General features: G+C 36.5%; 1 protein-coding gene across 2 annotated transcripts in view; it reads left to right on the plus strand.

Annotated features, from left to right (window-relative positions):
• LOC121730413 overlaps positions 1-16,387 on the plus strand; it is a 90,135-nt gene that overhangs the window by 43,117 nt on the left and 30,631 nt on the right. For both annotated transcript variants that reach the window (XM_042119438.1, XM_042119439.1), the window contains one exon: positions 4,839-5,013. In XM_042119438.1, coding sequence (XP_041975372.1) covers positions 4,839-5,013 — 175 coding nt within the window. The remainder of the gene's footprint in view (positions 1-4,838; positions 5,014-16,387) is intronic.

Genomic DNA, 16,387 nt, shown 5'->3' on the forward strand with positions numbered 1-16,387 from the left:
TCACAATAATAAAGCAAAACAATGTAACAACGTCTTAACACGATTACAAAGCAGTGTAATCGCCGCTTAACAAAGACTACACAATTACTAGCCATTTGCATAATCAATAAGCTAATCACCGAATCGCTCAGCCACTTGTGCTTGAGGTGAGCTAGCGCTAAATAGGTACTGTAATACCGTAACAGTGCAGCTTATAGCTGTATAGTATATGACACCTACTGATAGGGCGTAATTATTGCGTGAGTCTTTTTTGATAAATTCCTCTGATAGTTTTTGACAAAAAAAATCCACCGTCTTAAATCTTCTTGTACTAACTAAAAATTTATTCCTTAATGACATAATTTGGTGGGGTTATGCCAGAGGGATCACGACTATCAATAGCTATGTCCACACTGTGTCTTTTTTGTTGATCAAGGGCATGCGTTATAGCGCAGTCAACAGCGCACGTGAGGCATGCCAGCGACGCATGCACTCTGACCGTATCCAAAACTTCAAAAATAACAATATTGTCGTTGCGTTCCTTGACGCATTCAATAATTGAATGCGCCAATATGAAAGTTGATTAAGATGAAAGTGCACAGTGTGGACATAGCTATTGACTTGAATGATAAATAAAGTTAGTCCGCCATCTGGGTATGAATCAATTTTCTTACGGTACATCCAAATTCAAAATGACTAGGCAACGATATTGTCTTGGGCTAGTAAACGCTTATTATTAGCACGTGGACGACAGGTCAATAATTGTAGCTCACCGCATCGCCTCTCCTAGCTGCTCTAACAGCTATTGTCGAGCAAATAGCCCTCCATCATTCCGGTGGCTGCCTTCGCTTGATTACACCTATCTCTGTCGCCTTCACAGAGATGAAAGAGCTGGCGATATTTTACTTTTCAAACAAGCTCTAATGAAAGGTACTTTGTCTACTTTATTAAGGCTCTGATTATAAAAAGGGGTTGTAGCTGTATCGTGATTCAATCGAAATTGCCGTCTCCGCGCCTAAGGCATTAAATAAACACGCATTTATTAGCTTTTCCTCGAATTTTGTTTGCTCATATCTTTTGCGTGATTTACCAACACCTTTCGATTAACTTTTATGTTGACTTTAATTATGTTGTAAGTAAACATTTACCCTTTTGCTTGTAATTATTTATTTTGATATCAAAAATAAACACTTCGAGTTTATTCAGGCGTCACTATCAAAACTGAATCAAAATCAACATCACATTACGTAAATCGATATCGAAACTATTGATAGAGAGTCACCTATCGTGTCGATATTTATTTTCTTTCTAAAGATACTACAAAAATTGTTAGTCGATATATTTTTAAGAAAGTCGGAGTAAAATTCTTCACGCTCCCGTTACATATTGCAGTATGAGAAAATTTTACCATAATGATGCTCCCGAATAGAAAAATACAGTGAACGTGCGACGTAAACATTGAAATTGTATATGACGATGCGACACACTACCGCGGGAGCGTGGAAAATTGTTTCGAAATACTGAAAACAATTTTGTCACATTTTCACTCCACCGAAATGACCCTGCCACAAACTTATTCGCCTTTCATATAATATCTTGAACCGTTTTCTTCGTTTCTAGAATATGTTTTCATGAGGCTTATATTTCTATTTGAATATTCACGTGTGCAGTTTTCAGTCACTTATTGTACTCGTAGTAATGCAAACATGTAGTTCATAAGAGCAATGCCACATTAATCTGATGCGTTTCGGTGCGCTGGTCGTCAAAACGGATTAACCTATTGATGTTTTCCATAGTACATAGCCATAGATATACCTAGCTGCGTTGCGAAAAAGCGCAAAAATACGATGCAAGACGATGTGATGTGATAACACAGTGCGTCATTTACCTTCCCACTGTATATGCTGTCATTCCATCAAAACAGGGTAAAAACGTTCGATGACGGAACAATAATATAATATTTATAATTCATAATAATTATCACGAAACGCGTTTATAAAACGTCAACGTTTCTGCGAAGCAACACAAAAAGCATTGAGGCTTCACTATAATAAATAACTTAAATCAATATGATACTGGATATATACGAGGACTGCCTTTTAAGTTTTGTCGTTTGTAAACTTCCCGCGATCATTGAAAAAAAACCATATGGGATTTTAATCTTCTTGTATTTGGATTTCAAAAACAAAAGAAATTATTCAGATTGGTCGAATAGTCTTGTTGTATCGTCTATTCAAAGTTGACGAGTCGGTTGTAAAAATGGAAATGTTAAAGGAAAATTTCCGTGCGATAATTTTTTAGAACTAACGAAGTTGACTATCGCGACTTCAGCATTTTAAGGAGATCTTTACTGTACTTAGTGATGCAGGACCATGTTTTAGGATTATAGAACGCTGGTATTTAGAAGTTTAAAGTGGACACCCTAGCCTCAGTGACCAGCCACGTGATGGTCGTCCAAAACCCGTCGTAACGCAAGAGAATATTGAAGCCATGCAGCAGCTCATCCTCGAAGACCGTCATGTGATATATCGCGAAATAGAGGCATCCATGGGCATTTCAGGGACCACTGTCCAAAAAATCTTGCACGAAAAACTTGGAGTAAAAATGGTGATTTCTCATTAGATACCTTGTTTGCTTAGCGACGACCAAAAACAGTCCGTGTTAGTTTTTGTCGCAAAACTCTGCAGCGATTCAACCGAGGAGAGTCGGTCGGAGTCGTTTGCTAAATAGTGACGAGTTTTGGATATATGCTTATGATCCAAATTTTAAGCAGCAGTCTACTGTCTGGGTCTTTTAGAATGAGCCAAAATCGACTAAAGTCATGGACTCACAGAGCACTTAAAAAAACTTTTTCCCTCCATTGTGACAAAGAGTGGTCACGTCGCCACTGTTGTACTTGAAGATTGCAAAACGGTTACCGCTGACTGGTATACTACAGCTTTTTTGCCACAAGTCATCACCGAATTTAGAAAAACGATTCAAGACGTCGTATGTTCCTGGCCATGACAACGCATGTTCCCATATCGCCGGTCAAACAAAGATGTATTTGTATACCCAAAACGTTGAAATTTTAGACCATCCACCTTACAGCCCTGGCATGAGCCCTAAGGAGTTTAATAAGTTACACAAAATTAAGCCAAGTCTTTGTGGCCAACGTTTAAGCTCACCTGAAGAAGCTGTTTAGGCGTAAATATCGGCCATTTTTACTACCCAACTTTGAACTGGAATAAATGTTTTAAAAACTGGTTTGAACGCATGCAAAAGTATTTTAAATATCGCAAAAAATTCTTAAAAAAACAATAAATGGTGTAATCTATTAGATTGTCTGTATTTATTCCAAACGACAAAACTTAAAAGGCAGCCCTTAAGTTATTTTCTCTACTTACCCATGTATTCTTTTAATCACCTTACTAAAACATTCAGTCTGATTCGCATTAAAAAGGAATCTCGCAACGTCAATGAAAGAAACATGAACATCAGCTATAGAACCTTATTTATATTTATTTCCCATTCCTTTGGTACTTTTCCTGTCACCATATCTAATTTGCATCTTTAAAGGAATAGCTTTACGACCCATTTCACTACTTGTATCGAATTTATCCGGTATTTGATACCATCTGGTTATCAGCGACGGATTCGTTTTTCATTTCTGTAGATTTTTTGTGCTTTCGTCGGGAATTTTACTCCGGGTTTTTTCGGATGGTGATTAATGTGAAACTGCAATGCTTTAAATATCTCTGGATCTTGCAACTTGCTTTATTACAGTATACTTTTAGACATTATTACAAAACTTTTTACTAACAAAATAAAATAAATATTTGGTTGCAATCTTGCATTAATGGTACTGAATTCAAGATGAAAACGAATAACAGAAAGACAGGCAAATATTACTTCCTCCCCTGCGCTACGCCGACGGTCTACTATCCTTTCGATTTACGAATTTTCAGTCAGGTCGCTTGTCCTGACACGAATTTAAATTTTTTTTACTTATCCCAAAAAAAAATCTCTACGTTACCGTTAGAAAAATCAATCCAAAAATGTTATCTGAGAATTCTTTAGAATGTATCTGTCGCAGTCATCTGGTTTACGGCCGTTCCCAATATTTGATCTATCTCTGGTTTTGCCCTACTAGAGATAGTAATAGCTCACAATTGACATAAAATATATGTCTCTAATGTCTAATGTGAGCTATTCCTATCTCTAGTAGGGCCAAACCAGAGATAGATAAAATACTGGGAACCGCCATTAATCTGCAATTCGATTGAATGACAAGCGCATTCATTTAATAACACCATTCAATTGAATGACTAAAGGACAACTCGTCAAGACGTTGACTATGACGTTTAACGTCTTGACTAAAAGTCATAATAGTTATAATGATTTACATTTTTTTAAGTAGCCGATGACGGGCTAGTAGGCAAATTACCCAGGTTCTGGGCCAGGGGGGGGGGGGGGGGGCAAATTATGCAGATTCTGGGGTAAATCAGATTTTTATAAGCTAGGTGTTTATAAAAATAAAAAATTAATAATTTTTAGTTGTATTACAAACAAATGGATAATATACTTAGTAGGGACGTCAACATGATTCAGGGGGGGGGGGGGGGGCAGCTGCCCCCCCCCCCTGCCCCCCCTCGGTACGCCCATGGCGCTAGTCATTCAATCGAATCGCAGATTGAACCAGATGACTGCGACATATCCATTACCATTGCCAATTATATTGTTACTCGTTACCTCGTAATAGTTCATTTTGTAAGAATCGAACAAAAATTTTTACTTACTGTATACCTACCTACTACAAACAAAATCGCGTTTAAATGCGCTCTTCTCTTTATGCTAATAGCCAACTATTCTTCCTCTAGATTGTGACTGGCTGTACCAAGACGTGTCGTGTCGTGGCGCGGGCACGTGCGTGCTGGCCAGCCCTGGCTACCCCGGCCTGTACCCGCCGTACCGACGATGCCGGTATCTCTTCGCCACCAACTCCGTACACACGAGGGTCAAGATCGTATTCACGTCGATACTGCTGCCGAGAGAGTGAGTACTGTCATCGTTTAGTTGTCGAGCATTTCAGTCAAGTTGCTAATGCTGGTAATGATGAGCAGTTTAGAAGCAAAACGCCTTTGCCAAATTACACTCGTCAAATTACGCAGTGGTAATTTCTATGTCCATTACATGGTGACTATGTACTTATTCTGTATTATAATAAATGTTATGGATCGTTAACATAAATAGTTTTTAAGAACGTACACACACTACACAGCTCGCGATATACCAAATTAGTCAAGAATGTTTCTAACTGGCTGGCTGTCTTCAAACTGGGTTGGAAGTTTATAAAATCGAGAAACCATCGCTTTAAAAAAAATTAACTAATTGCTTATTCCGGGAATAACATATTTTTCCAAAAAGCATGGAAATTGTGTATCCCTAAAGCTCTTACTTTTTTCAATTTTACTTAATATTCTATCTTTCATTTATGCCTTACCCTTTTCCCTTCCCTACCCTTCCCTATTTCCTTCCATACTCTCCCCTACTCCCTTCCCTACCTTATTCCTGTTCCCTCTTAAAATGCCGGCAACGCACCTGCAGCTCTTCTGATGCTGCGAGTGTCCATGGGCGATGCACGTTGCTTTCCATCAGGTGACCCATTTGCTCGTTTGCCCGCTTATTTCATTTTAAAAATACCCTGATACTCAAAAGCAGCTCAAACATAACAACGAATCTTCTCGAAAAATGAATGGTAGGGACAGCCACGTACCCGACAACGGTTCCCTCGGCGTTGAACATAATCACATCTGACGATAGGCCGTTTCGACGACACCGCAGGGAACTGAATTCTAAGCCGGATCTATTCCGAGTAAATTGATGAATTGAATATTAATTCAATTTTAATGTAGGTTAATTCCATTAAGGCCGAACTAGGTAGCTCAAGCCGGGGGTCGCGGATTCGAATCCCGCCGACGGAACAAAAAGTTTTCAATGTTCCCGGGTGTATTAAATATGTGTATTATATAATAAAAATCTTAAATATATGTATAGTAGAAAAGTATTAATTATATTTCCGTTGTCTGGTACCTGTAACACAAGTCTTCAGGTACTTAGCACGGGGCCAGACGGACGTGGTTTGAAGCGTCCATAGATATTATTATTATTATTAGGTATGTTTTGTAGCTATTTGCTGAGGCTTCGCTGACGTGACATGGCATACATGATCCCCTGTTAAACCCCTTTAGGGAGAGACATTTTAAGTGGATCCCGCCATTAAAAGAAACACCTGATTTTCACATTGCTCAAAGGCTGTTCATGTATGTTAATTTTTTTATGAAATAAGGAGACAAACGAGCAAACGGGTCACCTGATGGAAAGCAACTTCCGTCGCCCATGGACACTCGCAGCATCAGAAGAGCTGCAGGTGCGTTGCCGGCCTTTTAAGAGGGAATAGGGTAATAGGGGAGGATAGGTATGGGAAGGGAAGGGAATAGGGGAGGGTAGGGAAGGGAATAGGGTAGGGGATTGGGTCTCCGGTCTGTTTCACGCCGGTTTTCTGTGAAAACGTAGTATTTCTCCGGTCAAGCCGGCCCATTCGTGCCGAAGCATGGCTCTTCCAATTAACTTTTAAATGTCAATTAAAAACCAATAATTAAATAATTGGTAAATAAAAATTGTTTACCAATTATTTAAAAATTTAAAATTACCTGCACTACACCTGATGATGATTTTATCGAAACCGGTCGTGTAAAACATAATTGTTATTAATAAAAGTGGAAAAAGTGCATGAAAAGTGTATATTATTACTGTCAATTAAAAACAGTTAACTGATAAATGTCAATTTATCAATTAACTTGCGTTGCAGTCACACGATATACCTGCCGTATAGTGACACAGATTATCCTAGTTCCGATCGCATAAAGGCATAATATTCTCTAGGTTCGAATTGAAAAATGCCGTGTGAGGTTCAAAAAGACAATCAGGCATCCCGGTTCGGAAATTCCTGCGAAGCTACATTGTATCTGTCTGGCCACATCATACTAGGAATTCGCAGCATTAAAAAGACAAATAAGGCTTTGTAGAATTCGGATATCCCGTAAATACCGATGCCGGAGCGTTCGAGCGCGCGGGCCAAAAAGGTGAAAACATTCCACTCTTTTGTTCGCGTCTAATCCTTGAAAGCTTTAATTCAGATTTATATTTATGAGACAACCGTGAGTTTTGGGTCTCGCGTTACAAAAATAGCCTCGGTGGCTTAAAAATGTTTAGCTTCAAAGGCCAAACGATAATGAACTTCAGCTCTCAGAAGCTAACTAACATTATTTTGTTGCGTTGTTGAGTGTAATTAATTCTCATGATGAAGTAATATTAAGAAAATGAATTAGTTACCTATGATTTGTATAACATCAAAACAGCGGCCCTATTAGCAAACAATTAAAAAGACAAACATACACTCAAAGCTCAAACTCATTCTGTATGTATCCGTTTCCTTGTTTATAAATAAGTTATGGGGCAACTCATGCACAAGACAGATACGTCAAACGCATTCCGTCGCCCGGAGCAATGGCGTCCGGCTGCGACAAGTTACTAAATAAATTACCGGCCAGTCGACAGCGCGATCCAATTATGTACGAGATGGACTGTCGGGTCTGTCGGACAGTGGACACGTCACGCAATAATCTTAGATAATATCTCCGACTTTGACGGGGGTAGCACGTTATTGCGTCATGTACAACTCAGTTCACTGGGTAAAGTGAGGTAGGTACATATCTTCAAAATTATGATTGTGTACGTCTTGTTCCTTATATGCAATAACGATGTAGACGCCTCAGTGATTTGGTTACGTTGAACTTGGCAGTTGATTCGGAGGTCGTGGGTTAGATAATTGTGTTGAAAAATATATGCGTCGGATGGGTCAAAACTCTGTCTTGTGCCTGATTCCTTGCTCGACGCGTCCTTCATCCCACTGCAGCACTGGATGAGAAAGAGATTTCTTTCTTTTCTCTTTAAAAGAAGGAAGAGAGTGTTTTTGTGTATTGCACACACGATAAAATTCTTTACGCGTTAACAAAAACATAAAATAAACGAGCTATGATTATATTTTTGTATTAAACTAATAATTTATTGATTTATTTAATTAGGCTGTCAGATAGTCGGTAGTTTAATGCAAATATGGCACCGAGACAAACTCTTGTCGGGTTTAATGGTGCTGCCATTCGGTTTAAATATAATGTTTGTGTATCCTATGCTTAATAAATAAAATAAATAAATATTATTAGGTATAACTAGACACGATTAAAATACAATTTCATGCAGTTGCGGTAGAGGGAAGTTAGGCTTTGATACATCCAAAACTAATTTGGGAGTAACATTTTAAGCTACATTTAAAATGTTGCTACAGAACTGCACTCATGCTTCTAGGAATTTAGGAAAAGCTTTGAAACATTAATCAGGACAAGTTATCTACATCTAAAACGTTTGCAAATAATTATTTTATTGCTGAGCTTTGAGCATAAGACAAACAAAAAGTGTAAAATAGTTTCATATATTCGCAACAATTAAATTTCTCAGTACGAGCCAAGTTTCTAAGTAACTATAAAATAACACAGTCTTAAAACAGCGTTTTTCCGCTGAAAATATGTTCAGCAAAACAAACAAAAGCGAGCGATCCATGGCTGAACTAACAAGTAAGGAAAATAATTGAAGACATGAGCGGATGAAGTGGGTAACTAACATTTTACAAACATAAGACCATTTAGTCACTTTATAGGGTTCCGTACCCAAAGGTTAAAAAAGGGACCCTATTACTAAGACTTCGTTGTCTGTCTGTCTGTCCGTCTGTATGTCACCAGGCTGTAACTCAAGAACGGTAATAGCTAGAGAGTTGAAATTTTCACAGATTGTGTATATCCGCTGCCGCTATAACAACAAATACTAAAAACAAAATAAAATTTATATTTAAGGAGGCTCCCATACAACAAACGTGATTTTTTTGGAAGGTACTTGTATTTTCCACTTATTCCTTAATTTTATGTTTACTTTAATATTTAATATAAATAAAAAATTAAGAGGGGCACCCATACAAAAAACATAAAATGTTGTCCTAATTTTTCTCTACAATGGTACGGAACCCTTCGTGCGCGAGGCCGACTCGCACTAGGCCGATTATTACTTATAATTTGAACAACCTTGTATCTTACCTTCTCCATCATCTAGCTAATTTATCTAGTTATACATAGAATCCAAATTTTTTGATTTCTAATCCTTTTTTTTTTAATTTTTTAAATTTTTTGATTTTCCCGGTCCTAAAGCCTCCATTTATGCAAAGAACCTACAGTTTTCAAATTTTTAGTTACCTACTTTATCCACTCATGTCTTCAGACTTCAGCTGTGAAGCTCCCCCCGCTCCCGTATCGCGCCGCAAGCTGAGCCAACAAGAAACAGAATTACAAAATTTCAGTTATTCATTAACAAATTTAACCTTTAAATACTTGCGGAACAATCAGAGCCTATAAATAATGAAATGAACGGATTTTATTTTAACATTTTGCGTTAATTGTATCGCCTGTATTTTGTTAATTTAAATAATCACTTGTTATAATAAGTCATTGTTTATAATGTGAGAAATCATCAAATAATGTAATATGTTTACCTTAAATATTAACACTTAAGGTAAACTTTCAATTTACTTTCATTTAATTACAAACGTATCTTTCAAATAAAAACCTTGATGTGGAAATAAGCGTATTCTGTTATTTTGATTTTTGACAAATCAGGAAGGCTCGCTGAAGAGTACAAATCTGAAATCAATAACCTAACAGGTAATTGGTTGATTAATTAATGAAAAGGTAGTTTAATATATCAGTAAGCCAACCCTTGCTTTGCCTACTTAACGAAGCGCGGATCGCGTCGCGGTCAGATTAAAATCGCACGCTACGCCTAATAACGAATGTTGGATGTGTCACAAAAAAGGAACAAAATGGTCACCTGCATCAATGATTTTCAATTTGGCATTCCTGAAAGTTTTCAAAAGCATACTTTTACTGACGGAACGTTTAAGCGTTTATGAATTGTTTAAAACTCTCGAGTACTGTACGATGCATTATTGTATCTGAAAGTTCGCCAAATTGTATATAGAGTGTAATAAAACTAAATTAAAATTATTTTAGATATGAAATATTATTATGTACACTTTATATAGAGTTAACTCACTCAAACTCAACTGAAACTTTTTTATTCAGAATAAATTTTTGAAAATATTCTCTGAACGTCTACATGATGCCTACCACCGGTTCGGGAACTAGCCCGGCGAGAAGAACCGGCGTAAGAAACTCGCACAGGGCCCACTTTTTTACCAAAAAAAGTGAGAAAAAAATTATCTTTTAAAATAAGGTTTACAATGTTGTAACTTAAAATTATATATACAATGCGCCCATGACTATTAACAATGTCGGCTGTGAAAAACGACAACTTTACAGGAGAGCGATTCAAAGTCTAAATTGTGCATAACTTATTACTTATTTCAAGTAGGATCATAAAATTTCAGGGTAATACTATAAAATTATTTACGTTTGATATGTTGTTATGAGTATCTCGTATTTTATGCCTAAATATAATATAAAAAAAATATTTCGTTATGATGTAAATAATTCGGAAAATTAAATTTTCATCTGAAATGAAAACTTACTTAAAACATTGAAATTAAAAATTATTACCAATACTATTTTGTTGACTTTTTGATAGCATAACTTAAATTAACTAAACAAAGTGAAAAAAAATATATATTTATTAATTATAAAGAGAAAAAGTTTGTTTTATTAGTATGTTTGTTTGTATTGAATGGGCTCAATAACTACTGAACTAATTTTAAAAATTCTTTTACTTTTGGAAAGCTATATTATTTGCAAAGAACACAGGCTATGTATTATTCTGAAAAATATTAGGGATCCTACCGAAAATAGCAAAAATATAACCCAAAGTGGTAAAAATTTGCCAAAAATTTCATTATTTCGCTTCCGCTACGAAAAATACTGATGATACATCAAAATAATGTTGTATATCTTTATAGTACTCATCATTATCTACAAAAAAGTCCAGGGCAGCTTATGGCTATCTTTTATGGTTAACGAATAATAATCATTACTTTCATTAAAAAATTTACTTCAAATCATCTCCTTCTAGCGTGCCTTTTTTTTGCATATTCGTTATTAATCCTTACCTACATAAATATCAAAATATTAATGGGAATTATGTGAAAAACAGAAATGACCTTTAAATTATTACCATGGGCCAAATATTTTAGAAGTAAGGACAGTTTGATTAAAGCTCAAAATAAGGCGCCCGCACCGACGCGGCTACGGCGGCGGCTACCACAAATGTGTGATGGAAAATATTATATTTGCAAGTCGAACGACTGGCTATCGATCTCATCGAGATCTTCCAAATATGCTGGAGAGATGATACTGCCTAAATGCGTGGGGAATACAGAAAGTACTGACGAAGGGCTGACTGTTTTGCAGGCCCATGAAACGAAGTTCGCGGAGTCAAGTAGTTCTTAAAAATTTCTACATTTTAGGACACTTACGTACCACCACAGCCTTTGTTTACATGAAAAATTGAGATTAGTATTTATTAGATTAATTATTCAAAATCAGTCTTCTTATATTCAAGATTTTCTCTGATCCATTATGGTATTTTAAATAGCATTTTAGATATTTTTTTTGGGAATTATGTCACTTTTACATAATTTGAGTAAATCTTTATGTTTGTTGCCTACCTGCTTAATAGCAAAATGCCAAAAAAGTCTGGCTTTATTGCGGCTACTAGTCACCAAATCGCAAAACCATGAAAAATACGATTAATAATTATATTAATTCATTAAGTATGACATGTGCCAACAAAAACCTAATTTTCGCACAAAAATTACCCATTTTAAAGCCTTCTGAAATTTCTTAAAAGTCGGTAAGCAACGACAGATATGGAACAAACTACAAGCGCCATTTAATCAATAATAAAAGTAAATGTAATTATTATGATTTAGTACTACCTACATTTTACCAATTTATTAATTCACATAACAATGTCGGAAGTGGCACACACCAAGGTGTGTGTGTGGTGTGTAGCTTGGAGCGATACGAAGAAACATGGTCGTATTTTTGAAGGTTGAATATGAATCGGAGGCAATTATTTAACAATCGGTCGAGTTTATCGAGTTTGTCGGCATTAAAATCTAAACAGCACAGGTCACCATAGTTAATTATAGGAAAGATAAGGAACTGGACCAGCAAGGTCTTGACCGGAGTGGAAAGGAAATTTTTGAGCCGGTAGATGAATCGTACATATTATGACGTACTGCCAGATATTTACGTGAAACTTTATTTTTAGATGATTTTAGTTCTCTATTTAAAAAATTAATTAACCCATCAAGCCCCATAAGCTCACCGGTGAGCGAGACACAATAGAATAACAATAGATTTCCAAGGATCCACGAATCACGATCGAAGGATTAAAATAATGAAGGCGCATTCGAAATTTCGAATATATAAAATATCCAATAATTAATCATACGTCAGGTGTAACAAAAGCACTTCAAAACTCTTATTACGTGCGCGGTAAGGGCGCGGTATGTTACACTTGATATGTGTACCTGGGTAGGTAGGTACTAATTAGTATGTAACAGGGTATTTGACAGATTTTTAATTTATTCTATATTGTTTCTCTCCTTGTTACACTCCTTACAACGTAAACAATAAAACAGAGATGCAAATACATACCGCCAAGGCCAACACAATATTAGTGTAAACTGTGAGCCGATATTTATGAAAATTTAAATCCTTTTTGTTTTTTGAATCAGATTTACATCCGTACACTGAACATTTATTATAATATCCAATTGTTTATAAGATAAGATCGTTTTACAACACAAAATTCATAGACAACGCGCCAACGTCACTCCTGTGGGCGCAGGTACACAAACTCCGCGAGTTTGTGTACGCGGGCCCGCGCCGCCCGCTTCCCCGCGGGTACCCCTCCGTTGCTCTGCGCAAGTACATTCGTTTCACTACTGTAGGGATATGTCATATTGCTATACTGTGCCTTTGCTTAGTTTGGGCTCCATGTCTCCCACAAATTGCGTATGTAATTTTTGGGAGAAATAAAAACATATTATTAATTAAATAAATAAATAAAATAAAATATCTTTTTATTCAAAATGGGTATCATGATACACTTTTTGAAAGTCGAACGAAGAAACTACGTTGCCTACCACCGGTTCGGGAACTATCCCGCCGAGAAGAACCGGCGTAAGAAACTCGCACGGGGCCATCTTTTACTAAAAAAATGGAAAATTACAATGTTATGTCTTACAGCTATGTAACAAAAATAAAAGAAAAGTAACCTGCATGGAGCCACCCTATTCCCAAGGTGTGCTGTCCTCGATGAAATCATTGACTTTATAATACGCTTTAGCACACAAACGTTCTTTAACTGCTTTTTTTAAAATTGTTTAAAGGTAGATTTTGAACATTTTCTGGGATTTTATTGTATAGGCGTATACATTGACCTTTAAAGGATTTGCTTACTTTGGCTAGTCTGAACATTGGTATTGCTAACTTGTTCTTATTTCTAGTGTTTACATTATGATTATCACTTTTCTTTTTGAAAATATTTATGTTCTTTCTAACATATAAGAGATTTTCCAAAATGTATTGAGATGCGACGGTCTGAATTCTTATTTCTTTAAATTTTTCTCTTAGAGTTTCAAAAGATGACATCTTATAAATAGAACGAATAGCTCGCTTCTGCAGCACAAATATTGTATTAATGTCCGCCGCGTTTCCCCACAAGAGGATGCCGTAAGACATTATGCTATGAAAGTAGCTAAAGTAAACTAATCGCGCGGTCGTAGAGACCATCAGTGATTTCACGAATTTTTTTAACAGCATATGCTGCTAAAAAAATTCGTGAAAGAACTAAGCTTATCTGCCAGTTTTGCAATATGTGGACCCCATTGTAACTTACAATCCAGCGTTATGCCTAGGAACACGGTGGTGTCTACTAAATTCATTTTCTCATCATTTAGTAGTACATTGGTTTGTGCTTGCCTAACATTTGGCAAGATAAATTTTAAACATTTTGTTTTCTTAGAGTTCAAAAGTAAATTATTAGCATTAAACCTAATACTATTTTTGAGAGAGCACTATTTACCTCGTCATAATTAAATTGTCGTCTCTTCACATTAAAAATTAGTGAAGTGTCATCAGCAAAAAGTACTATCTCATGCTTATCTTTAACAAGATAAGGTAAATCATTTATATAGATGAGAAAAAGAAAAGGGCCTAAAATGGACCCTTGTGGCACACCTAATTTTATTTTGGTTCCATTAGACCTTATGGAGTTAACTTCCACCCTCTGCGTTCTATTTGTAAGGTAAGATTTTAGAAGTTCAAGTACCGTGCCCCTTATACCATAATGGTGTAGTTTTCTTATTAGAGTATCATACTCCACACAGTCAAATGCTTTAGAAAGATCACAGAAAATACCAAGTGCATCCTGCGACCCCCCCCCCAAGCTTCAAAAATACTACACAGAAGACTAATGCCTGCATCTGTTGTAGACCGACCTTTAGTAAAACCAAATTAATTATTATGTAATAAATTATTTGAGTTAAAGTGAGCAAGTAATTGATTTAAAATTATTTTTTCAAAGATTTTACTTAAAGTCGGCAATATGGATATTGGTCTATAATTGACTGGGTCTGATTTCTTCCCAGCTTTAAATAGAGGCATTATTATTAGTTTAACCTATCAATCCCCAAGCGGCAGCCGGCTGCCGAATAACAATTGAAAATCTATTGTGTCTGCGATACCCGGCACGATGGATATGTTAATATCAAAGATACAGTGCTGAAATTTTTTGGAAGATTTACCTTTGAATTCTATGTTACTACGAGAAATAAACCTTAAGTAACGTCATGAATAAATTTACTCATACAATAATTTAAAAAAGTAACGTTCTCTCTCGTAAATCTATCATAACTAGAGATCGCCCAATGGTCGAAATTCGACCTTTAATTTAATTATCTTCTTCTTTTGGCTCCCCGTTTAAAGTATTGACTGTTTCAGATTTAATAAAAAAAAAACAATCCATTTTTAATTTTACAACAGACTTCAAACATATAAACAAAGGAGTATAATTCGTGTGTAGGTATACGTTTGTCAGTCAAAACATGGTAGTGTGCGCGTTGTATTGTGTGTAATGTTTTATTTATTAAAATAATGTATGATAAAAGCATAATTATAAAACAATATTAGCTCGATGCACTCGTTGTCCATAATATAAACTATAACTCTGCGAAATTTCATGGTCCTACAGTTTCCGCATTTTTTGTAAAAAGGGTTCTAAAGTTTTTCGCTCATTAATATCTAAGATATCATGTCCTTAAGACATACACATTACACACCCTAAAGTAAATAATTTTATTATGACTTAGTTTTGTTACGCCCTGTATAATGATTAATGACTATCAAGAATTGTTTGAGAGACTCAGCAATATGATATCGGAATATTATATTAATTTTCATTGAGCTTCGGGCCAATCTTTGTGTAGTGGAACATCAATAGCAGGTACGGACGTATAATTACAAATTAGAACGAGCATGGCTCAGTGGTCCTCGTGAACACGCCTGAACGTTGGCAAATTTAATTTAATAATAAGCTAATGTTATTATGCTTTGTTCAGACCATCACATTATGTGAGCTTCGGTATTCCGTGAGTCATTTCGTTTGCTAAATGAATTTAGAATTATCGCATGCTGATTTAAGAATGATAGTAAGGGTCAGTTCGTACGTGACGTGATGATGCAATGCTACGTCATTGAATAATCGCTATAGCTAGACTTCTGAAATTTACACAAATTGTATATATCTGTTGCCGCTGTGGCGGTACCCACAATTCGCCTAACATTCCTGCATCGCGCTATCGAAGTTTTCTGAGCGCGTCGGTATATATACGACAGCTGAAATGTATCTCGTGGGCTTCGGCCTGACCGAGCATAACACATCGCTCGGTCGGAAGATCTTCCTTTGGCCTCCACACACATATCCCACATTGGTGACCCTCGACAGAACACGCCTCCTTCATCATCATCACTCCTCTCCCCTCTCCCTCCGCACCGTGCCAGCTAAAAGCTGCGATAGTATGCCATGCAAATGACAGTTGGGTGGAATCTCTCCCACTAGTACTGCTAGGCATCCGTAGCTCCTTCAAAGAAGACGCTCAGGCTTCAGCAGCCGAACTTGTTTACGGGCAACCGATACGTCTTCCGGGTGAGTTCTTTGACCCTCGGGCTGACGAGACTGGCGATATGACGGAGTACTTGTCAAAACTTCGAAGTATCGTCAGGAAACTCCGCCCATCACCAGC

This window comes from Aricia agestis, chromosome 9 (genome assembly GCF_905147365.1).
Source record: "Aricia agestis chromosome 9, ilAriAges1.1, whole genome shotgun sequence".
Taxonomy (NCBI): domain Eukaryota; kingdom Metazoa; phylum Arthropoda; class Insecta; order Lepidoptera; family Lycaenidae; genus Aricia; species Aricia agestis.